Source organism: Meles meles, chromosome 20 (assembly GCF_922984935.1).
Source record: "Meles meles chromosome 20, mMelMel3.1 paternal haplotype, whole genome shotgun sequence".
Classification (NCBI taxonomy): domain Eukaryota; kingdom Metazoa; phylum Chordata; class Mammalia; order Carnivora; family Mustelidae; genus Meles; species Meles meles.
Genome location: NC_060085.1, coordinates 60,056,396 through 60,081,999, shown reverse-complemented (window position 1 = coordinate 60,081,999; position 25,604 = coordinate 60,056,396). Strand labels below are relative to the sequence as shown.

Here is a 25,604-nt window from a genome sequence, read left to right as displayed (position 1 = left end):
TGATACAACTTTTTCCTTGTCCCTCTCTTCCCGTCCCTCAATTCTTCCCTTAGCTGTCTGAAAACGTGGTTAACCGCATGAAGGATTCCAGCCAGTCTTGCCAAGCTGGACAGCCTGCTTCCCCTCCTGCCCCTCCACCTTCTACAGTTGGCACCCGCAAAGGCCCAGAGAAAGGTATGGCGCTTGCAGGGATTCTCTGGAGGGCGGGAGTGGGGTATGAAAGGAATGACAAACAGCCTTCCTGTCAGCACAGATTTGACAGCTAATGTGGCTCCTGTTTGTTTCTGGGTGATGTAAGCAACTCCTTTCTGATAACTGCCTTTTAGGAAAGTGTGGCTTTTGTACGTGACAGATGCTGTTTGCTCTGATGAAAGCAGCACATTTAGTCAGCGTGCCTGTGGCTGGGGCCAGACTGGCTTCCTCACTGTTTCGTTTCTCCGTATGTAACAAATGGGGCGAAAGGGCTTGGTAACTCAGGGAAGAAGTTGCTGTTAAGGATCCCTAAGAGACGCACTGTCATTACTGTTCGGTATGGTTCAAAGAGTGATAGGGGCTTATGTGAACTGGGCCAGCTCGAAGGAATTGAGTTGATTTGAGCGCTGACCTCAGCCCCTCGAACCCGAGCGCTCACGTCAAGTGGTCCTGACCTGGCTTCTGGGACGGTTCACTCCAGGCTTCTAGCAAGGCCTGCCAGCCATATTTTTCAGGGGTTCCTCTTTCTGTGCCCACACTGGGCTCAGAGCTCATTTGTTTCCTCCTCTGGGGTCCATGGCAAATTGAGGAATTTGTGCTTTTCTCCAAACAATGACTTTCAGCAAACACAAAGGAATGAAACAATTTAAAAAGGGATATAAGGTACAGAAATATTAAGATATTACAGATAAGTCTGGACAGTCTTTGGGGCAACTGTTATTCTCTTCAATAAATACCTCTTTATGAGAATCTGCATCTTATCTGTCACCTGCAACTTGTCTTGCCAGTTTTCCTTATTAGATTGTAAGACTGTAGGAGATACCCTGTCCACTCAGCGTTTATTATTGACTGCTGGCCGGGGATCAGGACAAGTGCCTCATGCTTGTGCACGGCGATGTGTAGACAGGGCTGCCCCCTTTATGGCACACACGGCTCTAGTTAAGGAGCCAAATGCATAACCCTTTAGGTTACATGTATCGTGATGAGGCAACACTGGAAGCATACGCATGGCCAAGGTAGCACAGAGGAATGACTCATTATTTTAGCGAGGGGCTTCAAGGGGAGATGATGTTTAAGTGGATTTTGAAAGATAGAGCAATCGTAGATGGGCAGTTCAGGCATGGTGAACAGCGTAAATATAGGCCCAGAGGAGTGGCACAGCCTCGCCTCTGTGGGCCCCTGGAAGTGATTTGCTGTCTCTGGAGTACAGAATACAAGGAAAGGGGAACTCTTGGGACTGTCCTCACCCCAGGTCACAGACCTCTGCACAGAGGCCAGAGAGCCCTGCCTGCACCTTTAATGGCCAGGGGCTCTAAGCAGGCCTGCTACCAGCTTGCCTCTGTATTGTCTGCCTCAGGGCTTCCCGAGCATTAGAGCAAACTGGTACCTGGGTTTGGACCCACCCTGAGATCTCTTTGACTATCTACCGGTGACAGGGCATATGAAATTCTTGAAGATGCTCTTGTCCTTTAAATAAAGGGCTGGCTCCCCATGATATCTCTGACAACTGACAGGAGGGGTGGGGTTGAAGAGGGCTCTAACTTAACCCCGTTCACTTGAAAAAACTGGATTAACTCTGGTGGGGGGAAAGTGATAAGGTAAGCAAAGGAGGCCAGAATCTAACACGCACAAGTCAGCTTCAGCTTCAGAAAATGAAAGAAGCATTGGTCTCAGATTTGGTAAGTTTCAGCAGTTTAAGGAGCAAGAATGGTGCTTCATTTGTCATTTGGTTTTAGTTATAACAAAGTATTTTGCTGTTTAAATGATTATGAGTTTGAGTTTCTGAATACTGAAGAACAGTCAGCATAAATGGGCTGTCTTGAAGTTGACTGATTTTAAGATATTTTTACTTTTAAAATCAGTGTTTGCTTTCATTTCAGTGATGGAACAAGATTAGAAAAAGAAGTTAAATTTAAATCCTTATGTCACACCATACCTCAAAATAAATGTCAGAGGAAAGAAAAGATTTAAATGTATGAGTTGAAGCCATAAGAGTACAATAGTAGTACATATAAATACAGTAAGTAGACTTTCTAAGCACTCCATCAACTCCATCAAGAAACCCTAAATTAAGAGAAGTGGGAAATGTAGCTCTAAGGAATTAGACAATTTAGAAAAAAATAAATGAAGAATGAATGATAAAACTAGGGAGATCTAACATGACAGATTATTAATAGTCCTAATACAGAGAGTTCTTAGAGATCTTTGACAACTCAATAGCAAATGTGTACGAATGCTTGTAAACATATGATGAGGTTCTCCACATTGCTAATAGTGAAAGCATACATAATGAGTGCTCCTGAGGGTCAGGGAAGTGGGCAGGCTCCTAAGTGCAAGGGGGGGGGAGCGTGGATTAGTGCCACATTCTTCGCCACAGGTAGATACATTGTGTTTGTAGTTACAAAAAAAGAAAGTTGTATGAAGAGCAGAAGTAATTGTGATAAATTATATCTCAATAAAGCTGTTGTAAGTAAACAAGAACAGGGGCATTATGGCAAAGTCAGAACTGAGCAGTGGTTTACTATTTTTTTTTTAAAGGTTTTATTTGTTTATTTGTCAGAGAGAGCAAGAGTGAGCACAAGCAGGGGGAACAGTAGGCAGGGCAGGCAGAGGGAGAAGCAGGCTCCCCACTGAGCAAGGAGCCTGAGCGGGACTCGATCCCAGGGCCTTGGGATCATGACCTGAGCTGAAGGCAGCTGCTTAACTGACTGAGCCACCCAGGCGTTCCTAGTTTACTATTTTTTATTCCCAGTTGAGAACCTGGCATGCTACTGAGGAGCACTTTCGTGTGCCCTCCTTTCTGGGTGGAGCGCCACTGTGCCCATCCTCCCGTGAGAGGTGGCCTGAACGCATGAAACATAGGATGATTACTTTCGGAAGTGCCTCCCTAAAGTGTTGAGTGCTGGAGCCTCTGAGTTCAACACGCTTGAAAAGGTCTTGGCAGTGGAATAGCAAATCCTCGCATGTTCTCTCATAAAGCTTGGTTCTTCCGCAGTATTTTTATGGAGTCCTAGGTGCTGCTGCTTTAGAAACTTGAGAAGGACCAGGGATGGGGGGGACATTCGGCCAAGGCCACAGAAAGTGTTGAGCTTTGGCTGAAATATAGTTTAGGAAGGGCAAAGGTTGTGAGGAGAGGAGAGTAGCAAAACCTTCAGTGTCTCCAAGTGGTGGAGAGACGAGTGGACTGGGTTTGCTTAGAAATTGCCAAGTTGGGGCTCCTGGGTGGCTCAGTGCGTTAAAGCCTCTGCTTTTGGCTCAGGTCATGATCCCAGCGTCCTGGGATGGAGCCCCACATCGGGCTCTCTGCTCGGCGTGGAGCCTGCTTCCCTCTCTCTCTCTGCCTGCCTCTCTGCCTACTTGTGATCTCTCTTTGTCAAATAAATAAATAAAATCTTAAAAAAAAAAAAGAAATTGCCAAGTTCATGGCCATTAAGAGGTAGCCCCTACAACAACTTAAGAGCCCAGTAATATTAGAGGTGATGTAAGTCAAGTGATGGATAAAGTGTCATTAATATGAGGTGTTTGCCACATTCAGGGTTAAAAATCTGTAGAATGGGCTCCTAAGGGAAACATTTAAGGAGACCCCCCCACCCCCCAGCCCGACTTCCAAAATTGAGACCTTGGAGGCTGTTCTTAGAGCATGAAGCAGAGCAGTGGCTTCCCTCAGCCCTCCCAGGCCTGTGTTAGGGAGATGACCTAGATTCCAAGTCATCGTGAAGTGAGGAGTGATGGATTGGGAACACCACACTCAAGTGGCTGTGCCTGCTGCCTGCCCCATGCAGTGAGCAGTCCTGGTGCAGAAGGAGGGAGCAGACGGGCCTTTGGGGTGTGCGCCTTTAGACCGGCTGGGCCAACAGTGTGTTCTGTGTCTGTCTGTGGGGCACATCCATTGAGGGGGCTACACTCCTGAGCCCTTTCCCAGATGACTACCGTCCTTCATGGACCTTAGGGTGCTGTTAACTGTCCTTTGCTTCTTTTCTCTTTGCAGACTCCAAACTGCCCAGGTCTGAGTATGGTGGTAGCCGGCAGTCCTCTGGGGTAGAGGAGGATTTCCTCAAGAGGTAAGCCCAAGTATCCGCTCAGCTCTGGCCCTGTGCTCTGACTGAATGCTCTCTCCTCACCAGATACCCTTTCTTACCTGAAGGCCCAAGAGTTTGTCTCACATATTTTGTCTTATTGAGATTGCATAAGAATCCTTTAGTCCTAGTTTAAACCTGAAGAAACACCAAAAGTGGCCTGGAAGGGTTGACTGCTGATGTTCTTAAAAACTCACTTTATTTAAATTTTTTTTTTACTTTAAAAAAATTTTATTTTCTTTAAATTCAATTAATTACTATATAGTATATTATTAGTTTCAGAGGTAGAGTTTAGTGACTCATCAGTTGCCTAGAACACCCAGTGCTCATCACAGCACATGCCCTCCTTAATGCCTACCACCCAGTTACCCCATGCCCCAAAATTCACTTTAAAAAGCTAGACTAAGTAGCTGAGCGGCTAGACCTTCTGTCTGTGTGTGTGTGCTGGCACGTGTTTAGAAATGAGAAGAAAAAGAGCCCTCACAATTCTAACTAGTTGCCTAGATGGACTGGCTCCAGGGTTGGTGACTTCCCATTGGCATAGGCCACACCAACAGAGAGCTGGTGACACCTCTGAACAGGGACCTGCATCCTACTCCCTGAGGCACAGAGGTCCTCAGAATGCAGTGTGCACCCTGATTGTGCCCCGCACTAGTTCTGTGACTCTGGAAAGCCACTGCATTTCTCTAGGCCTCTGAGAGGGCATAGCTGCAGTATACTTCCTTGACGGGGATATTGTCCTGATTAAATATGTTAGTGCATAGAAAGTACTTAAGCCCAGCGCCTGGGAGAGTTCCCAGTGAATGTTGACTGTAGTTGTCATTGACAGACTTCCTCTCTACCCTTTAGGACAGTGGCAGCCTAGGGGGCCCAGTGTCAGCCACAGTTGGGTGGCTCCCTCAATTAGGTCAGCCGAGTTGGGTGTGTTCCATAGTCATGGACTGAAGTCCACATTCTAAGAATTTCCTCTCTCTGATCCTAGGGGGCCTCTCCAAGAATAACTAACCCGAATCTTTTTTTTTTTTTTTTAACGTCTAAATATTTTAAAAATATGAAAACATCACCCATAGATTCTGAATAACCCCTGTTAATATTTTGGAGTTTTTCCCCCAATATCCTCTTCCCCCTAGTTCAGGATTATTTTTTCAAACTTACATATAATTTTATATCTTGTTATTTTCACATAGTTTTACAATTATTTTCCATTTGTTACACCTGCTTTTTAAACATTTTTATTTCTAAAAGTGTTATTTATTGGTCCTCAATTTTTAGATTCAGGCTATTGACAAATCTAAGAATATATTGGTCTAATGTTGACATAATATACCATTGCACTTTTGTACCATATGTTCTTTAACTTGACCTTGATGGTGGACATTTAAGTTGTTTGTGTTCTTCTACACTATAATAAATAACTCTTCTAAGAGCATCTTGGTACTAATAACCTTTTTCTGTCTGTAGGATTATTTTACTAGGCAGAATGCCCAGAAATAGGTCAGAGGGTAGGAATACATTCAGGATGAAGAGTTAAATGTTCCAAACAAAAGACTGCTGTCATCTAAACTGTTCAAGTTTTTAAGGGGAGGCAGAAGAATGTAGGGCTTCCACCTCACCTGTCCAATATATAGCAGTGGTTAGCCCAGGATTGAACCTGTGCCCTGAGAATCTCTCATTTGGCGTATGGCTGTCTGATTCCTCATCTGATGGTCAGGTTTCCTCTTTTCCTAATCTGTATTGTCCTGGCTGAGAGCGAGTCACTGTATCCCCTTGCCTTGGGGACTATTGCTGATGCCTGAGCCTCTCCCACTGGCCTCAGAGCTCCCCTGGCCCACAGATCCCCATCCCCTGCCAGCTGAAGTAAGTTTGCAGACCTTTTCTTGGCTACCTTCTGCCAGTCAGGCCATCTGCATCTGCTTTCCTCCATCTTTCTTCTGGCACAGGTATAAACAGGAGCAGGCCAAGGTCCAGGAAGAGCTATTCCAGGTGGTAACGAGGGAAAGAGAGGCAGCCACAAAGCACAGGAGTGTATCCGTGAAGCGGGGGGAGGGCAGCGTTGACCAGGAGAAGCAGAAGTCAACCCAGCTGGTGAGTACAGATCTTCCTGAGCTGGCCTTTTGTGCTCCAGTGGCTCTGGGAGGCAGAGGTTAGGCTCTGAAGCTTGATCTCTCTGAAGCTCTGGGGCCTAGCTCCACCTTTGTGGATAGGGTGTCTTTCTGGGGGAGCCAAAGGCTTGAGTTCTTATAGCCCTGACTCTGCCACTGACTTGACTTGATTTGCTACCTCTGGCCTGTATTTTCAGTCTCTGGAACACTAGGTTATATAGTGAGGGCTGGATCATTGAGCAGTCCGGTCCTGCTCTCTGAAAATTCACAATTGTCAGTGGTATATGTGCCCCGATGGTGTGAGGGGAGAGTACTAGGGGCTTGAGGGCATGCAATAATGAGATGGAGAACACAATCTTTCAAAGGTAGGCAGCCTGGGTATGAATCCTAGCTCCCTGCTTGCTAGCTCGGCCCCATCCTTCAGTGTCTGTGAGCCTCGGTTGAGGATCATGATGTTTGCACATAGGATTGCCCAAGGGGTAAGGCGAGATAGTAACTGTCCTGGGCTTAGCATGGACCTGGCAGATTATAAAAACTCACTGTTATCACTGTTATTGTTATTAATGCATTTAATTGATAGGAGACTATTAGGATTCTTTCTGCTGTGAATGAAAGCTTTATGTCATACTCCCAGGAGTCTAGAAATGCCCCAGGCTTGACTAATTTAGCAGCTCACTGGCGTCATCATGGACCCCTATTTTCCTTCTGCTCTGCCATCTTCAGTGTGCCAGGGTGTACTCCGGCTAGACATTCCCACAGGTCAACGACAGCTGCCCCCACACCCTGCCAGGTCTTATGTAGACAGGGACACATGCAGCAGCAGAAGAGAGAACTTTCCCAGAAGCCCTCAGCTGAAGGCCTCTTACATGGCCGTGGTCTGAACTGCACCCGGGTGCATGGCTCAGCCAGTCCTCCACAGAGGGAACAGGGAGGGCTCTACTGACTGGAGCTGGGCTCTTTTCTAGTCCCACTGGGGAGAGGGTGGGCATCTAGATAGAAGTAGGGTGGATAGTAATAATTCTCCCCATTCCATTTCCACGTGGGAAAACCTGCACACATCTAAGAAACTGTCTGACACCAGCTGGGTGTCCTCTAATTCAACTCTGTCCTGACACTCCACAGGGTAAGGGCTTAGGGCACAAGACTTCCCTCTCCCCACACTTCCGAATCCATTCAAGGCCATGTTGTCACCTGTTCTTCTGCCTGGTTGTGAGTCAGAGGTTCCCATGATCCCCTTGTTTGACCGATTTGCTAGAGTGACTCACAGAACTCAGAAACCTTTAACTTACTAAAAGGATTATGAAAGGATTTAACTCAGGAACAGCCAGATGGGAGAGAGCCACAGGGCACGCTATGTGGGGAAAGGGTGCAGAGCTCCCGTGTCCTGTGCCAGCGCGCCACTCCCCCAGAAGCTCTATGTCTTGCCTACCTGGAAGCTCTTCAAATCCAGTTGTTTTGGGGTGAAACTGGGGTGAGGCTTCATTACCTAGCCATGACTGATTCAGTCACTGGCAGTGATTGAACTCAACCTTCAGCCCATCTCCGCTCCCTGGAGCTCAGGGGTAAGACTGAAGGTTCCAACTCTCTAATCATGTGGTTGGCTCCATTGGTAACTGGTTCTCATCCTTCCCTGTGGTCCAAAAGTCATCTCCATAAAAAAGTCATCACCATAAAAAAGGATATCTTTATTTCTCTCATCACTTAGGAAATCCCAAGGGTTTTAGGAGCTCTGTGCCAGTAACAGTAAAGACTAAATATTTAGTTCTTATTATAAATCATGATGTCACAGCAAGGAATGGGGGTGGGCAGGATAGGGGGTAAGAAGAATGGCTGTAGCAGCATCTAATGTCATCTGCTTCAGAGGTCATGGGCTGGGAGACAGCAGCAGCCTTGACCTGCCTTGGGTGGGTGATCTGGTATAATCCATGCTTCACAGAAGGAAGTTGCAGACCACGTGAGGTTACTGGACTGTGCCCTGGGTGGGTGGCTGGGAGGAAGGCCTCTGCACAGAGGTTGAAAGCTTCGGCAGGTATACAACACATGTTGGTTGAGCTAGGCCCTCTGGGGAGTACGAGCAATACAGGAGCCTCACCCTTGGGAAATTGACACTCCAGTGGGGAAGACAGACTTAAACCAAAAACTCAGAAAAAGGCCACATCAGTTTCAGTAGGCATGAAGCCAAGGTAAAGATGATGTGCTTAGGAATGCAAAGGCGGTGGTGTCAGTTGCTGGAGGAAGACATACCTTTGACCTCAGCCTTGAGCGATATGGCTGGGACCCCTCCCGCTGAGGGAGTAGTTGGGGGGAGATGGGCGGGTATGGAGGAGGTGACCCGACATAGTGAGACAGGTGACTGAAGCGTGAAGCCACCTTGTAGAAGACCTTGGACACCTTGCAGACTTGACCCAGAAGATAGCCTGCTGTGACTGTGAAACCTTGGAAGAGTCCCTGGAGACCATACGAATGACAATGATGTGATCTGACTAGTGTTTCTAGAACCCTGTGGCATCCTGGTGAAGAGTCAGTTGGTGCAGAGAGAAACTGGGGTGAGGATGTGGTTTTAGGGGTGCTGGCGGTTAGTCTCTGCGGGGCAGGTGGTTGTCACCCCTCTGCAGGGAGCCTGACAACTAAGTGGAAAGGACCCTGGTTCTGGAGGTGAAGGGTTAAGCAATCTGGCATGAGCAAACCAAGCTGGCCTCCTGGGGCAGTCACCTAGCATGGAAAATTGCAGCCTACAGGTGTGGTGTTTCTTCCTTCTCACCTGGAACATGTTAATTACAATGAAAGGGAATTCACGGCTTCCTCTCTTCCACCTGTGAAGGAGAAGGTTGGATCCTACCTCCTCAAGACTGTCTGTCCTTGGAGGAGAACCTTTACAGTCAGAAGGGGACTTAAATGACCTCACTACAGCTGTGTGGGTTTTCTATTTTAACAAAGGGTAACTTTAGAATAAAGAAAACCCATCTTTGATTCCCTCCTCCCCACATTTCTGGATGGATAGTGTTCTTCGGAACCTGAGTTTTTAGGGAATAGTGAAGCAAGTGACCTCCTTCATTTTGGAAATATTTATTAACTACTTTTCTGGGTGTTCCCATTTTTGACTGTTCATCATCCATCTCTCCTTGTGGTCGATGTCCTGTTTCCTTTTGGGAATTTTCCCGTTTCTCCCTGTGCATTGTCTTGGTGGGATTGCAATCCCAGTGCCAGGGCCCGAGGGCAGCTAGTCAAATCCTCTCTCTGGGGCTTTGGTTCTGAGTGAGTGAAGAGGCAGGGGTAGGACTGTGCACTACAGCTGAGGCCTCCTGGTCAGGATCTTCATGCAGTGAGGCCACCTCCCACACCTTCACCGTACCCATCCCTTTCAAGTCTGGTCCTCTGCCTTCTTGAGGACTGAAGCATCTGCTCATGATCAGATGTCCACTTTCCTTTGCCTGCGTTAGCTGGAGTTGGTTTCTGTTACTTGGTGCTGCAGCAGATGTAAAGAGATACGTGAGCCTGGTTTTGAAGGCTTCAGCTGTCAGTGCGGACAGAGGAGAAGGGAAGCCAGTTCCAGGCCCTCTCTGTAGGTCAGCGGGGGCTTGAGGCACTCACCTCGATGCTGAGCCATACTGTAGCCACTCTGTCCCCTTTGGTTGTTGTGGCTGGCAGGGCCTTTTAGTGGCGATAATGTCAAAACTATATGTGCGCTTTGGAGGATTTAAATAAAAGGAAAAAGATGGAGAAAGAACCTGAACAGAAGCATAGGGAATTTTCTTTCCTCATCTGAGCCTTCCATATGTGCAGATTGAAGGAGCCCTCGTGTTTGGATTGCAGCACATTCTCCTGGCCTTGGGGCCAGGCTGGTTCCTGGGGCGGACATGGCGTGGTCTCTGGCTCTATGAACCAGCTGCCTGCTTCTCCTTGGCGCCGCCTCTGGCTGGCTGGTGTCCTCAAGCCCTGTACCCTCGCACCTGTAGCCTTGTCTGAAGAACTTTTCCCTGAGTGTGCTGAGCGCAGTTTGACATTTAATGTGCTCTTCTGCCCTCTCTTTGACAATATTGATTTTCTAATCCTCTCCTGCATTAGGGAATGACTCAGCTCATTATTGGGAAAAGTTAATAAAGCTAATGACAAGGAAAGGTAATAATTTTTATAACCTACTTCTGATGACAAAAGTGTCTCCATTTCCTATCTAGTGCAGTGGTGGGCTGTTTTTTAAGTATGTCACTTGCAGACTGGTAGAACCCCAGATATAATTGGGGTGAAGGCCCTTTGTTTCAGTGGAGCCTCTGTTAGTAATGTATGCTTTCCTCTGAGTTGGGGGAGGAAGTTTGGAGTCCCAGATGTTCTAGAGAGAAATAAGAACAGAGTGGTTTCTGGGGCTGGGTCTTCTGATGGGCAGAGCTTTACTTTAGGGGAGGATGAGATTTATAACCTTGCCTGTTGGGATTCCTGACACATTAGATATGAGATTGAAGTACACCTGATGGGAAGCAAAAACTTTGATTTTGTTTCTTTTTTGGTGAGCAATTCTTTATTATTTTCTCTATTCTCTGAGTGCCTATTATCTTAGGCACTGGGTTCATTTCTTCGTAAATGGAAACAAATGAGAAACAGCTTCTGTTCTTGAGAAGCTCTGTTCATTGGGGGAGGTAAGTATTCTCAGAAGCGACTGGACAGTGTCACGGACTCAGACCAAAGGGATAGGAAGATACTAGAGGAGGAAGGAGACGGTGACAACAGCCTTTTTCTGGCAGGGTGGGAAAATCTTCTGAGGGGAAGTGACCCATGGGCTGGATCTTGAAGACTGAGGAGAGGCTCACCAGACGGAGAAGGCTCAGAAAGTATCTTTTTCTTTCTTTCTTTCTCTCTCTCTCCTTTTTTTTTTTTTTCAGAAAGGGTGTTTCTGATGAAGGATGCAGCCCAAGCTGAGGCTGAGGGCAGGTTGGGACAAGCCATTTGGCTGTGGTCTAGGGGTGTGTAGTATGGCAGGCAGGTGTGGGCCTGGGATGAAATTCTATAGGTCTGATGGTGATCTTTGGGGGAGGGTTTTCTAATGCCTCAAAAGAGATGCACAAGAAGAAAGAGAGCTTTTCTTCTACGGGACCGTGACCACGGGGAAGGTCTGAAATGGCAGATGAAGAATTGGGGACCAAATCCTGCCACTGGCCAGATGCCATAAGTGCCTGTCCACCTGTGTGTGCCTGCCTGATCTAAGGACTTGCACAAGAAGAGTGTTGGACTACTGGGTATTTACCCCCAAAATACAGATGTAGTAAAAGAAAAGGGCCATATGCACCCCAATGTTCATAGAAGCAATGTCCACGATAGCCAAACAGTGGAAAGAACTGAGATGTCCTTCAAGAGATGAATGGGTAAAGAAGAAGTGGTCCATATGTCAATGGAATATCACTCAGCCATCAGAAAGGATGAATACCCGACGCTTGCATCAGCATGGATGGAACAGGAGAAGATTATGTTCAATGAAGTAAGTGAAGCAGAGAAAGTCAATCATCACGTGGTTTCACTTATTTGTGGAACATAAGGAATAGGATGGAGGACATTAGGAGAAGGAAGAGAAAAATGACAAGGGAGAAATCGGGGGGAAGACGAACCATGAAAGACTATGGACTCTGGGAAGTAATCTGTGGGTTTTAGAGGGGGAGGAGAGTGGGTGTATGGATGAGCCTGGTGATGGGTGTTAGGAAGAGCACATATTGCATGGAGCACTGGGTGTTATACACAAACAATGAATCATGCAGCACTACATCAAAAACTAGTGATGTGCTTTAGGGTGACTAACATAATAAAATTAAATAGATAGATAGATAGGAAGAGTGGCTATCCTGCTCCGCTCTCCAGTCTGCAGGGGAGGTTTGATCTCCCACGCTCTCTTCTCATTGTTTCGGTGCTCCAAGAAGCTGCCACCTTAGCTCTATGGAGTCTATAGTCAGGATTTAAGAAAAATGATGGATTCGGAAGGTTTTGAATTGTAATTTTCTGAAATCCTGAGTGAGATGGGTTACAGCTATAGCCTTTCTTCCTAGTTCTCCCCTCCTACATCTTTGTGAGTCTCATTCCTCAGATTATAAGCTCCTCAAGGAGAGGAACTGGGGTCTTCTCAGTAGTGCTCAGTCAATTATAGATGTGCGTGGATGGTTAGGGAATCACAGCTAGCTAGAGCTCCAGTGACTGAAGGGCATGGACAGGGCCACCTGCTTCGAAGACTTTTTTTTTTTTTTTAACATTTTATTTATTTATCTGAGAGAGATATGTAGGGGGAGAGAGGGTGAGAGAGTGAGTGAGCAGGAGCAGGGGGAGAGGCAGAGGGAGAGCAGACTCCCTGCTGAGCATAGAGCCCAACTCAGCTTGATTCAAAGACCCTGCGATCATAACCTGAGCCAAAGTCAGTTGCTTAACAGACTGAGCAACCCAGGCGCCCCTGGAGACTTCTGTACAGCATCCTTGTCTGGCTCCTGGAGGCCTCCTCGCTATGCCCCATTGTGAGTAAGTGGAAGCATGTACCCACACCAGCCTTCTCTGCATAGTAGTTCACAGGTCTGACCTTTTCAAATAATAAAACAAAACAGCCTTTTACTCTGATGACATCTTGGAGTCAGCTAGTTTACGTGACTCCTAGTCAGAGACTTCCACACTTGGGGTTTAACTTGAATTGTAGAAGGCAGAGGGTGGGCCTGGTGCCTCAGGCAGGGTGGTCAGGAAGTTCTCTACTTGACCTGCAGCTGAGGAGACCTGACACCTGGGGGCAGCTGTTTGGCATGGCTGTTTTAGAGCATTAGTGGCCTGGGGACTCTGGTGGCCTTGTCCTTATGCCTCCTCCAATTTGAGCTACAGACAGAGATCTTGAATTCCTTTGGAGGTGGATTTGTTAGCCTAGATGGCTGGTAAGATCCATAATCTGAAAAACAAAACAAAACAAACAAAATAAAATGAAAGAGTCTGCCATCCATAGCCCCTTTCCTTGTTTTCCTAAATCTTGCTGTTTTTCCCCCCCTAGATTAGATCAGGGGTTGACAAACTTTCTCTGTAAAGAGTCACATAGTAAGTATTTTAGACTTCGCAGGGCCACATATGGTCTCTGTCACACATTCTTTGCTGTTGTTGTTTTTACAGCTCTAAAAAATGTAAAAACACATTCTTCCTCAGAGGTCATACCAAAAGCAGCTGTAGGTTGGATTTGGTGGGTGAGCTCTAGGTTGCTGACCTCTGGACTAGAGACATTGTAATTGTTTGAGTCTCTCTGAGTCACCACATGCCTCAGGCAGCTGGGGGGCAGTGGTGCTGATGGGGAGATCCTAGCTCCTCAGGGGTTTTGATTCCGGTGAGAAGTTTCACGGCGCAGCAGTCCCTAATTGCCTCAGTCTTCTGATGGGTAAAATGATTACTTTTCTGGGATCAGCCCGGTGGTCGGGTTGGGAAGAGTCATGAACATCCACTTGAACTCCTGATTTTTTTTTTTTTAACATTTGGCATTTTTTAGAGTTTCCCTTTCTTTGCTGAAATTCCCCAACATTTGCACATGCTGTCCACCTTTTCCTGTGGATCCTCTGAACCTATTATAATTATCTAAAGTCTCTGATAATTCTGACATCTGGGTCATCTCTGAGTTTGGTTCAGTTTATTATTTCCTCTTTCCATATGGGTCTCATTTTCATACAGCTGCATGGGCCTTGTAATTTTTTTTATTGATACTGGACATCATGGATAGAAGAAAAGTTGAGGCTGAGGAAAATAGTACTCATGCCCAGAACCGGCCGTCTTCTTCTTTTGACAGACCATGAGTGTGGGACGCTGGGCACATCTAGGTCTGTAGTTTAACAGGATGTGGCTCTGTTGGTGCATTGGATTCAGACTCTGTGAGTGTGGGACTCAGACCTTCCGTTCAACAGGACTTGCAGTCTGAGCTCTGCAGGGTTTGTCTGGGCTGTCCTGCTTTCCCATCAGGCTTGAGGGAGGCCCCGCTTATCTTGTTCTGAGGGTGCTTCTTTGCACCTTCTCCAGCTGCAGGCAGCTCCCGGTGCTGCTCCGTGTCAGGCCTGGAGTACCACAGGCTTCTCTCCATCTTCTGCTCGGCTTTCACATGTCTACTGGCCCCGTGCACCTGTGCCTCAGGAGTCCATGAAAGGTGTATCAATCACTTCTGCCCTGTGCTCAGGACTTTCTTTTTTTTTCTTCTTCTTCTTTTTTTCTTTCTCTTATCAAACTGGGGAACTTTTAATGTTTTTTTTTGTTTTTTAAATTATGTTCAGTACTTTCAAACAGTATAGGTCAGGAAGAAGAGGTTCCTAACCGATGCCACACTTATTTCATGTGTCCACTGTCCCCATGCAACTGTGACTCAAAGGCCCATGGAGGGCATCTCGGTCACTTCTCCTGCCCTGTCCCCAAGACTTTCAAGCAATGTAGGTCAGGAGGAAGAGGATCTCAGCTGATGCCTCATTTATTTCGTGTTTCCGCTTGGTCATCATCATTTTAAAGCACAATTCACTCCCCAGGGAAAATGAGAAGGGCAAAGTCAAATGACTAATTTTGCTCCCTCTCTGAATGCCTGGGCCCATATGACTATTGTTGTAGGGGGTCAGTCATTCCACAGGGTGAGCAGGCTCTCCACAAGGTACAGAGGACATTCCACACAGCTGACTGCCACCATGCCCCATTTGCAGCCACATTTACTCAAAGAACAAGGGTGGAAGCGTTCAGTTTCTTAGAGTAATTTTTTGGAAGCGGTACTGAGGCTACCTGGATTCCTACTTTCCTTATTAAGGTCAAAGTAAAAATTACCTGGCCTTGTGGCCATATGGTTGGATAATTTTTAGAGATAGGAAAACTACAGATAGGCTTGTATGAAAACGGTTCAGCCATATTTTTAGCCGATTACACACCAGAAAAGGAACCTTGGCTGTATCTCTCATATATTTTGTACAAAGTGGGGGTGGGGGAGGGCATGAAAACCAGTCGGAGACTAAGAACCTGGCACCCAAGTCCAGGAGTGGCCCTTAGTGTACCAGCACTGGGTCATGATGCTTGTGTGTGGCTGTGAGGATTGGCCCATGGAGCCATTGGCGTGAAGTGCCTGGTACCCAAGAGCTCCAGGAATTGGGCACGTTGTTCTGGCTAGTGAAACTGATAGAACTGTACCCATATGAGCCCATCTCTGGGGTTCCTTCACTCTTCTGTGCTGTTTCCTTCCTGGGGCAGAAATGGGGGTAGAGAGGGTTGTGCGTTGTTGGGCAAGTTATACCTTATCCATGGACTCTTGACAAGGGGTTGATGTGAACTGATTCCTGGAGGCAGTGGGGATGGGAGGGTGTTAAAGAAACATCTCGTTTGTGGGCAGATGCCTTGGGGTTTTCCACTTGAGTGGTAAGGGTATCAAGGGCCCTCCCGTTCAGCCTCCTCCCCGGCAGCTGTTTACCTACAGCACTTTGGTCCATCTCCCTGCCTGACTTCCCTACCTGCTGTGTGTTAGGATCACCTGGGAACTTGGCAGAGAGACGCATAATTGGATCTTAGGCCAGAAATAACTGGACTAGACTCTTTGTCGCTGTGACCCTGGAATCTGTGTTTTGAACAGCCCCCCCCGCCCCGCCTCCATGCAGGCCCAAAGCTGGCTCCTGGACTGATGTAGGTAGCCAGGGACCCCACAGTGGTTCTGCCCCTTTTGCTGTTGGGGCCCCTGAGGGAGGTGTTGTATTCCCACTGGTGATGTGGCTCCCCGCGGTGTTCGAGGGCCGAGGCCGTGCTATTTGAAACGCACACCAGGCCCCCATCCCTGATGTAGCTCACTGCCCACATGGGTGCCTTTGTCAGACCTCTTGGCCTCAAAAGAAAGCAGGTTCTCTTTGCTGAGGATAGCTAGTAAAGCGCTCTGTCCTGGTACCATGCCCTGGGAAGAGTCAGGCAAGCTGGGTTTGGCATTGTGGGGGACAGGTGGTAAGAAACTACAGCCAGAGCGGGCAGTGCCAGCTTCAGGACATGAGTGATGTCAGGTGGCACCCGGCAGACTGCCAGCAGTAACGTGCACTGTGTGAGAGAGCTACTTCCTGTGGCAGCAGCCCGTGTGATATTTGAGGCATGTGGCAGGAGCAGAAAGAAACCTTCTCCAGACATTAAGACTCCCTCGCCAGCCTGTGCACAGGAGGGCTCTGATGGTCTAGTTGCTTCTCAGGTCCCTGGGGCATGCATCCTGAGTGAGCCCAATAGGCCTGAGGGTTGAAGTCTAGGCATTGCCCCTGAATGCATTGTGATGGCGTCCTTGGGCTGGAAAAGCCCTGTTTTTCCCTTAGCAGTTTGACACATTTTGAACGACCAGGAAGATGGCGGTTACCCTGGCAGTGGGGAGTTGGAGGACTAGGGTGAGAGCACGTGTGGTGAGGTGGGATTGAGAGGGGCTAAAGGGATCGGGGTGGTGTGGGGGCTTGTCCGGACAAGGTCACCACGGTGGTCAGCGGAGCAAAGAGGTGGTGAATAGCCGTCTCTAGTTCTTTGGATCTTAGTAGAAGGTGGAAGACATGTGGACTCCTTCTCTTTAAAGAAAGCTATTGCTCTATGGGCTTCTCACGTGAATGCAGAGATTTCAGAATCTGTTTCAGAATGGCCCTCCTGTGGGAAGGGAGATCCCGACACTTGGGATGGTGAAAGATGTGCATTTACCCTCTTATTTAAGAAGTTGGAATTCCAAGTGGGTTTCACAGCCTGGGTTGATTAGGATTTTGTGCAGCTTCCTCCCCTTCACTGCCTCACGGATCTGCAGATGCCTTTAGTCTTCCCTTCCTGGCACTGGTGTGTAGCTCAGGTGACCTCTGCTGTGTGCTGACAGAAGCTGGAAATCCTCATTAGCTGCTAACTTTGTTAGGCAAATGGCTGATTGCGGTTCCATTCCTGGTGTCATTGCTTCTAATTAGCGGATCGCATGTCTACGAAAATGTCTCTTAGCACCAGGGATGAGCTAAAGAGGCTGACAGCTGGGGCTGGGATCTGGAGAGAATTGTGAAAGAAGCTTTTTCTCTTAAGCCTCTTGAGGGACTCTGCTGACGACCTTAGCCAGGCTCCTTGGCCTCTGTGTGCCTGATGGGTCCCAAGGGGCCTGAGCCGCAGACTTCCTTGGAAAAATCCAGCAGCAGGGTGGGGAGGTGGTGGTGACCTGAGCCATCTGACAGGCATCACAGCAGCAGGTGGCATCTTACTGACCTACTGCTTTGTGTCTTGTGAGAAGCCCAGGGCCTGGCTGAGAGTTTAGGGCTTTTTATATTTTGAGCAGGTCTTGTGCACCGTGAGTTAGCCTAGAATTATAGGGAAACCTGACTTGAGAACTGGGGCTGGAGCTGGATAGTGTGTGCTGGCCATCTTGGCCTCTGAGAGGACGCAGGCCATCAGGGACAGTGGTGCTCAGCAGCGGCACCTGCTGTCTTGTCTGCTCTGTACCCATCCCAGTCCTCTTCTAGGAGCAGTGCCCGCCACCCTCGCCACTCGCTTTGTGCCTGTGGATTGAGTGGAACTGGCCCTACAGCCCTAATTGATCTTGGCAGCAGTATGTTTTCTTTTTCTGTCCTGCTTGAGTGAAATTGGGCTGGTGCCCACCCATTTCCATGCATGCCTTTAGGATGCCAGCAGGGCTGTGGAGAGGGGAGGGTCATGGTTTATTTTAAGTCAATTTATGTGGTTTATTCACATCGTCTTTGGGGGAGCTACCATTCTGCCTTTTCCTTTTTCTGAAAAAAATGTTTTAGATTTGTCAATTAAGCAGATTGTGTTTGCCCCCTTGGATAGAGACCACTGCTGGCTACTGGCAAGGTAAAGAGTGGAAAAGGGATTATTTGGCTGACAAACATCAACAAGTGGGATGGGAGAGAAGTCTCAGACATTTTCCCCTTACCTCTGTGTCCACGTAGTGGCTGAGTGAGGTCCCTATCTCATGTGTCCGGGCTACAAGATGAGGGCTCTTAGATAGAGCAGCATGTACACCAATCAGGAGCAGCTTGGGCTGTACCAGAAGCCCAGGTGGCAGTGGCTTAAACGGTGGGGGCTGTGTTTATTTCATGAATAAGAAGTCTGAGAGCAGACAGGTCAGGTGGGTCCAGTAGTTCAGTGCATCAGGAGAGATGCCTTCACCTCCTTTCCTTTTGAATCACCATTCTCAATGCAACTCTCCTCATGGCCTCAGAATGGCTACTTTGTCTCCAGACATCTCATTTGTTTTCCACCCAGGAAGAGGGAAGGGCCCAAAGCCTTTTCTGAGTCAAGTTTTGCTTTCTGTAAGAGGGACACTCTCTCCAGGGACTCTTACAAACACAGCGGTGTCACAGGGCTACCTCTGGCTAAAAGGGAAGCTGAGATAGTGAGTAATTTTAACCGGGGATCTGACCACTCCCCAAGATCAGGTTTGTTTCAGGGGCTGAGTCTGGTGGCAAGTGGCATCTTCTCTAGCATGGTACTGTAGAAGCCCTGCTTTTGGACTTGTGAGACCCGGACACAGATTCACCAAGTACTCCCACTGTGATCTTGGACACCTTCTGTAACCTCCACAAGCCTGTTTCCTTGCGTGTCAATAGGCAGGCATCTAGAGTTGTAAGGATGCTTTAGTGACATGGTGGAGGCCAAGCACCCGGCCTACTTGCTGGAAGGTGGAAGGCAGTCCTACATTCTTGTCTTTGCATCATGCCAAGTTAGCCCCAATGCAGGAGAAGAGAAGTTCAGCAGGTGATGAATCTGAGGATAGAAGTGGGGTCTGACCCCACCGTGGTGGAGACGGGTTGCTGCAGAGAGCAGGTGTGATGGTGGTCTCCGGGTGCTGCCTTTCCTCCCAACCCAGACTCCTTCATTCTAAAACATACCTTCCCGATCCCACTGGGCATTGTCTCCAGCCTCCCAAGGTTCATCTGAGTTTCCCTGCCTGTCCTCTCCTGGGGGGTGTTCTCACCGATGCCCAGACTGGAGTGTTTCCATGCGCCCTGGGCGCTTGTGAGGCTGAGGGGAGGGGCCCACTTGCAGGCATTCTTAGTGCAGCCAGCGTACCCACACTCTTGGTGGCACTCTCTCCTGCCTTGCTGAGTTCCGACAGGCTTTCTCCAGAGGCTTCTGGAACCCTGTTTCTCTGCTAGGACTGGGGTAGTTGGGAAGGGCAGCTAAGGGGGAGGCCAAGCAGAGCAGCTGCATGTGCGAGGCCTTTGTACCACGTGTGCCCTGCCACGCAGCCCTGGTGCCACTGGGCTGACTGCGCTAGGAAGGCCTCTTGGAGGAGGAGTCTGCCCCTGCTCTTTACTCCCCAGCACCCTGGTAGGCTTGCACAGTGCAGTCACCCCTTCCCCCGTGACTCCTCCTGACTCTGCTCACTCTCGTGCCTTTCCCAACACATAGGATCCTCTGGGGATCCATCTCTTCACGTGTGGTTCTCAGCGCTCCCCGCCACCCTGGCTCCTTTCCCGCCTCGACGGTCCCCTCTCCTGCCTCCGCACCTGCACACACATCCCCCCACCCTGCCGTGGGCCGCAGCAGGAAGTGTGCGAGAGCACACAGGGCAGGATCAGCTCAAGAGCCTCTGTTCTTGGGGCTCCCGAGTCTCAGACAATGTTGAACACGGGGCCCATTCTCTAGTTGACTGCTCGGACACGATGTCGGCACCTTATCTTCACGCTGACACACACTGGACATTAATAGAAATACATCGCCACGGCACATGTGTGGAATTTCAAGCAGCCGCCCGGGCTGGCGCCTTCGATAGCCTATTGTGTGCGTAACCTCTTTGGAAGAGGTTTTTGATGAGAAATGAGTAAGACTGTTAACTCTCAGCAGCGGGGTATGTGGCAGGTTTTCTTTCTTCTTCTTCTTCTTCTTTTTTTTTTTTTTTTGCTTTTCGCCTTCTTGATTTTCTGCAGTGCTTCCTTAATCTTTGGTCTAGAGGAGTGGGCTTTGCCGCGTCAGGATTTTGTATTTGACCCACTGCTACTTGAGCGGGGCTCTGCTGGCACTGATGGGAGCAGACTTGGAGGTGGTCCAGGGGGGCATAAGGTGGGACCACAGAGTTTTCCCTGCAAAACTGGCTCAATTTTCTCCCTCTGGCCCTAGTCCCTGGAGAAGCTCCTTTATGGCTGCATGGGACCACTGGGACAACTGGCTTCTCTTCTGAGATGCTCTTAGCTTTTAGAGTCATCCCCCCCGCCCCGCTTTTCTCATCTCCTTATTTTTCCCCAAGAGCTGCTAGTGATGCCCCAGTTTTCCTGATCAGCATCTAAAATCCTGGAGAGGAATGACTCACTCAGAAGCCCTGGGTCTTGCTGTGGCCAGCGTGGGCATTCGGGGTTGGCACGTCATTGTGGTGGTCTGGAGGTGTTACAAGAGAGACTCTTGACTGCTTACCATATGGGATAGCTTCGTACACCCTCAGTTTCCCCAGCTATAAAGTGGAGGCTCTCACAGGCTTCGTGTGGGGTTGAGATGAGGTAATGTTTTAGTGTCTAGGAAAGTGTCTGCGCTGTAGTAGGTCCACAACAAAACTCACACCTCAACATTTCCTTGTGGCCTAAGGCTAAAGAGCATTCCTTGCCAGCAGTTTCCAGATCTTGGGTCTCTATTTTCTTTCCACTAGGCTGTTGTTCTCTTGGCATGTCCCATATCAGACACTTGCTTCTTAACTCTCCCCTCTCTCTTTTCCCTGGAACCCATTCTTGGCTTTCCCTGATCCTTGTCTTCACCCCCATGTCCTGGCTACACATGTCTCCCTGCCCTGCAGGATTGGTACTGACACTACTCACAGCCAGCACCTCCTTCCCTTGGTCCTTGTGTCCTTCCTCCATGCCCTCTTTGCCAGACTCAACCATGGGCACCCTCCACATGCTTCTCCGAGCCTGGGCCTGAGCTCCTGAGGGCCACCCCTGGAAGTCCCGCACTCATTGAACACTCATTGAACTGCTGTTGGCTCATCCGCCTTTCACCCTTTCCGGGTGGCTGCTGAGGTGTTCTACACTGCACCCATCCCAGACCATGTCTACACTCACTTGTTCGGAACAGCTTGGCTTTCTCTGTCCCTGCCTTGCCACCCTCTCTTCCCCATCCTCTTGCAAGGGGCCTTACCTGCTGTGGCCTGGGTCTTGCCCTCCTGTCCCCGAGGAGCTTGCTCTGGTTCCTTCCTGTTCCGGCTCCCCATGCTCAGCTTCTCCCTGTTTGACACCAGCGCTCCTCCCCAGCAGCCCCTCTGGGTGCAGCCTTGCTCTCCCTTTCCTTTGTCATCTTGTTTTGAAATCAGCAGTAAAATTGTATTCTTGCTTCCCCAGCTCTTTACAATTTGGTCTTCACTTTCCTTAATAGGTTGTTCTCAGAAACTAGTCTTTTTTCCAAGAAATCAGATGACATTCTTCATGTTTGCTCCACGGGGTATTGGATGCTAAAGAGCCCCTCTGCCTTTGAACTTTCACTTCAGTGAACCTCTGTGCCTCCCTTTCTGCCTGTACAACACATGTTCACCAAAGGGTGCTTTTGCCGGTACTGGGTTAGGTGTGATGTGACACGGTCAAGGGCCTGCTGGAGACTGCAGTCTGGTTGGAGAGAAAGACATTCAATGAGGAAACACTCACTGAACTACAAACATAGAGAAGTGATGTTGCTAAAAAAACAAGGTATTTAGTGAGAGAGAAATAGTAGGGGCCTAATTTACATGGAAGTCTGCAAAGGTTTCTCTGAGGAGCAGAGGTTTGAGCCAAGACCTAGAGGAATGATGGGAATTAAAAAAAGAAGAGGGAGGAGGACACCATGGTCAGGGGGAGGCACATGGTCAGGGGTCTGGGGTGGGAGGGAGCTCAGTGGGGCAGAGGAGCTGGAGGTGGGGAGGGGTGGGGATGGTGAAGGGTCTTGTAGGCACTGTGGGAAGTTTGGATCCGAGGCAGGAGGGAGCCTGTGGCAGGTTCTCACGAACATTCTGTGTGGAGTGGCTTAGTGCCGGTGAAAACAGAGGCAGGAGTCCTGAGAGGTCATAGTGACCCAGATAAAGGACAACAACTGCGAGCAGGTGGGGAGAATTGCACAGAGAAAGAATCAGCAATTGAGGTATGTGGGTGAAGAAAAAGGAAGTGTCAGGCATGATTTCTCAGACTTCTGGTTTGACGTGCCCTTTGCTGAGAGGGGGATGCCTAGGGCAGTGCGTCTTCTCTGGCCTCCCTGCCTCTACCCATTCCCAGATGGATATGTGGTCTGCAGATGGTCCTAATGTCAGGGCAGAGGCTGAGCTGCTGTAACAAAGAAGCCCCCTGGTACATGTATTCCTCTTTCCTATAACAGAGGTGCTGGGGTAGTCCATGGATCTTGGGGGCTCAGCCACCCTCAGCATCTGAGGGTTCTGGGTGCTTGCTCCAATTCTTGTGCTTCCCAGCCAGTGGGAAAGGGAAGGGGCCAAGGGGGCACACACCCGATCAGTCATTTAAGAGCAAGACCTGGGTGCTGTTTCTGGACATGTCTTACTGCCAGAAAGCAGTCACATGGCTGCACCTCACTCCTGGTTGCCTAGGAAATGTAGTCTAGCTGGGACCCCACTGAAACGCTACTAGCCTAGAGGAAGGGAAGACTGGATGGTGGGGGACAGTGGAGATCTGCCACTGTTCTCCATTGCCTCATTCCCCCTCAGAGACTCCCTCCATGTCTACCTTTGGCCTGGTCTCTGCTGAGAGCTTTGCATATCTGGGTGCTGGTTGGACATATCTCTCCTGATGCCTTCAGGTCCCTGCAACGGAAAATGTCCAGAGCAGAAAGTGTCTTCCTCCCAAAGCTGGGCTTCATACAGTCATTTCTAAAATATTTTCCCCCTGTGATAATTGCTCAGTCGTCCACACACAGCAGTAAAGGGCCAGAGAGAAGGTGTGGTGCCGTCAGCTCTGCCCGGACGGAGGAAAGGGAGATACTACCTCAGAGTGGAACTGTCTTCGCCTTTTTCTTCCTAGTGGTCAGCTGGCCTTCTAGGCAGCTGGCCTGAGAGGCTTCTGCCGAGACCTCAGACATGTGTCTCTTGTTCTGAAGATGATCCGTCGGGGTACTGAATGTGGCAGGGCACATAGCTCTTCCCTGGCCATCTGTCCACAGCTGGGCCCCGGCCAGACTGCACAGAGGGACGGCACTTTCCAGCAGATCAGACGGAGTCAGAAGTCCTGCAGGCCTGGGGACTCCCTTCCAGAATTTAGATTGAGATGAGGAGGAGAACTGAGGCTGAGGCTAAACCAGCTCGGCTGCTGGTGCCTGCGGTTCGCTGGAGGGTCCGGTCCTGCTTGAGCATGGCTACCTCTGGAACGTGAGGTCCCTGGGTAAGTTACCCACCTTCTTCCCAGGCCCTCCTCTGAGTGAGCAGACCCACCCACCTTTAATGCTAATTCCCTTTGCAATGAGCCTGAACTTCCTTGCATCCCGGTTAAATCCAGCCCATTAGCACGGCCCCATCTGTCACCGTAAGCGGAAAGTTTTTCTAACAGGTGGGCAGGCAGTTATCCCATGCTAATGAGGAATCTATGAAATGCCTCCAGGGACTCGGTGGTGGCACAGTAATAGCCCCGGACTTTGCCCTCCTCCGCAGGAAGACACAGCTGACCAAGGGCGGTTGGTGCTCTGTGCCGACCCCAGCATGACCCTCTTGACCTCCGGAGGCTCTGGGAGGATGGGAGAGTGAGATTGCAGCAGAGGCCTTTCTCATCCTCCTTGCCCTCTGGGTTTCCCTGGAGTCACTGCCAGGGCTGGAGGAAGGGAATGTGTGTTTTATCTTTTGTCTGGCCATGCGGGGCCACTTGGGGGCTGGTGTTTTCCTCTTGGCCTCTGATATTGCTTCTTTGAACACAGTTGCTTTTCCTCTGTATGGAGAATTTGCTGTGTTGTGCTAACTTGATCCTTGCCTCCACTGCCCTAGAGTTGCAGGATTCTGCTCCTTTGCTGGGCTCCGGCCAGAACAGACCTGGGTTTTTCGGATTTTCGGGTGGAGCATGTTCAGTCTGTGGTTGTGTCCAGCAGCTGGATTGGCGACAGGGGCAGAGCATGGATTGAGGAGCCGGACCAACTCCTGCTTCCCAGCTGTGCCCCTGGGTAATGCCGTTTAATCTCTCCGTGGTCCCTTCTGTGAAGAGGGGTGTGCCTCGTTGCCATGTTGTGAAGGCTTCTCGAGGTGATATAGGAAAAGTGCTTAGAGGGGGGCTTGACACCCAGGAAGGACCCAGTACCAGTAAGCTCAGCTCTGTTGCCCTCGGGATCACTCCCAGTCCTCTGCCATGTCCCAGGCCCTCCCCTCCAAGGCTCCTCACCCACCCTCACTTGGGGACACTTCGTAATGCCCAGTAGCACTCACTGATTTGATGGCCACATAAAGGATTTTCCGTTCCAAGGAGTTCATCAGGTTTTGGAACAGGGTCTCGGGGTAAAGGCCAGATCTCAGAGCCCTTTATGTTTTGAGGGCAGGGGTTGGCCTCCAGCTGGGTCCTTGCCTGTGGCATTACATTTTCTGCACTCACTGGGGGCGGGCTCTGGGGTTTAGGAAGGTTGGGGAAGGAGAGAAGGCTCTGAGAGGAACACAGCCAACTCCTTCCTACTCGTCATCCTGTCATGGTTCCCCTGGGAATGATTTTGCTTGTTACCACAGTCAGAATCCTGCTGTGCTTTGTGAATGAAGTTAAGGCTGGGTTGTCCTGGAATCCCTTCCTGTCCTGCGTGTTGGGGCCACTAGGTGGCAGTCCTGGGCCACTTGTGGACCTGGAGGACCCAGGGCTTTGATCGGGCTTCTGCAGGCTGGAGGGGAGGGCAGGCTCCTTCCCCTGACTTGTTCCTTTGGAGAGCCTGGATCTAGCTGAGCAAGCTGGAAAGGCCCATTATTCTGGGCCTGATCTCCTGTTGCCCCCTTCCCCTTTTGTTGGGAGACACAGGTTTTTGCCTTTGTGGTCCCCTGAGGCCTCCCTTTGTCATGGTGCCCTGGGGACTGGTGGAGATTACTGGATGGGACTGGCTAGTGGGGACACCTCCTACCATCCAGCCCCTTCAGTGGGGCTGCCTGGGGGAAGGGCTTCCCTCTCTTCCTGCAGTATTCTGCTCCCCATCCAGAAAGTTGCTGATAGCTTGGCTTGGGTCCAGAAAAATGTAGAGGAGGCACAGTTGGGATTAGATGAAGAATGAGAGATATTGGGGTTTTATGCTGGGCTGGGCTGGGCCTGGACATTTACTCCTCAACCACAGGTTCCTTTGTTCCCAGAGCTGGTAAGTCCCATTGCCCTTGCCAGATACC

The 25,604-nt window shown here is 49.5% G+C and overlaps 1 protein-coding gene across 6 annotated transcripts in view; it reads left to right on the top strand.

Moving 5' to 3' along the window:
• CHCHD6 (coiled-coil-helix-coiled-coil-helix domain containing 6) overlaps positions 1-25,604 on the top strand; it is a 246,330-nt gene that overhangs the window by 19,727 nt on the left and 200,999 nt on the right. For all 6 annotated transcript variants that reach the window (XM_045991348.1, XM_045991352.1, XM_045991350.1 and 3 more), the window contains exons 2-4: positions 54-174; positions 4,181-4,253; positions 6,209-6,353. In XM_045991348.1, coding sequence (XP_045847304.1) covers positions 54-174; positions 4,181-4,253; positions 6,209-6,353 — 339 coding nt within the window. The remainder of the gene's footprint in view (positions 1-53; positions 175-4,180; positions 4,254-6,208; positions 6,354-25,604) is intronic.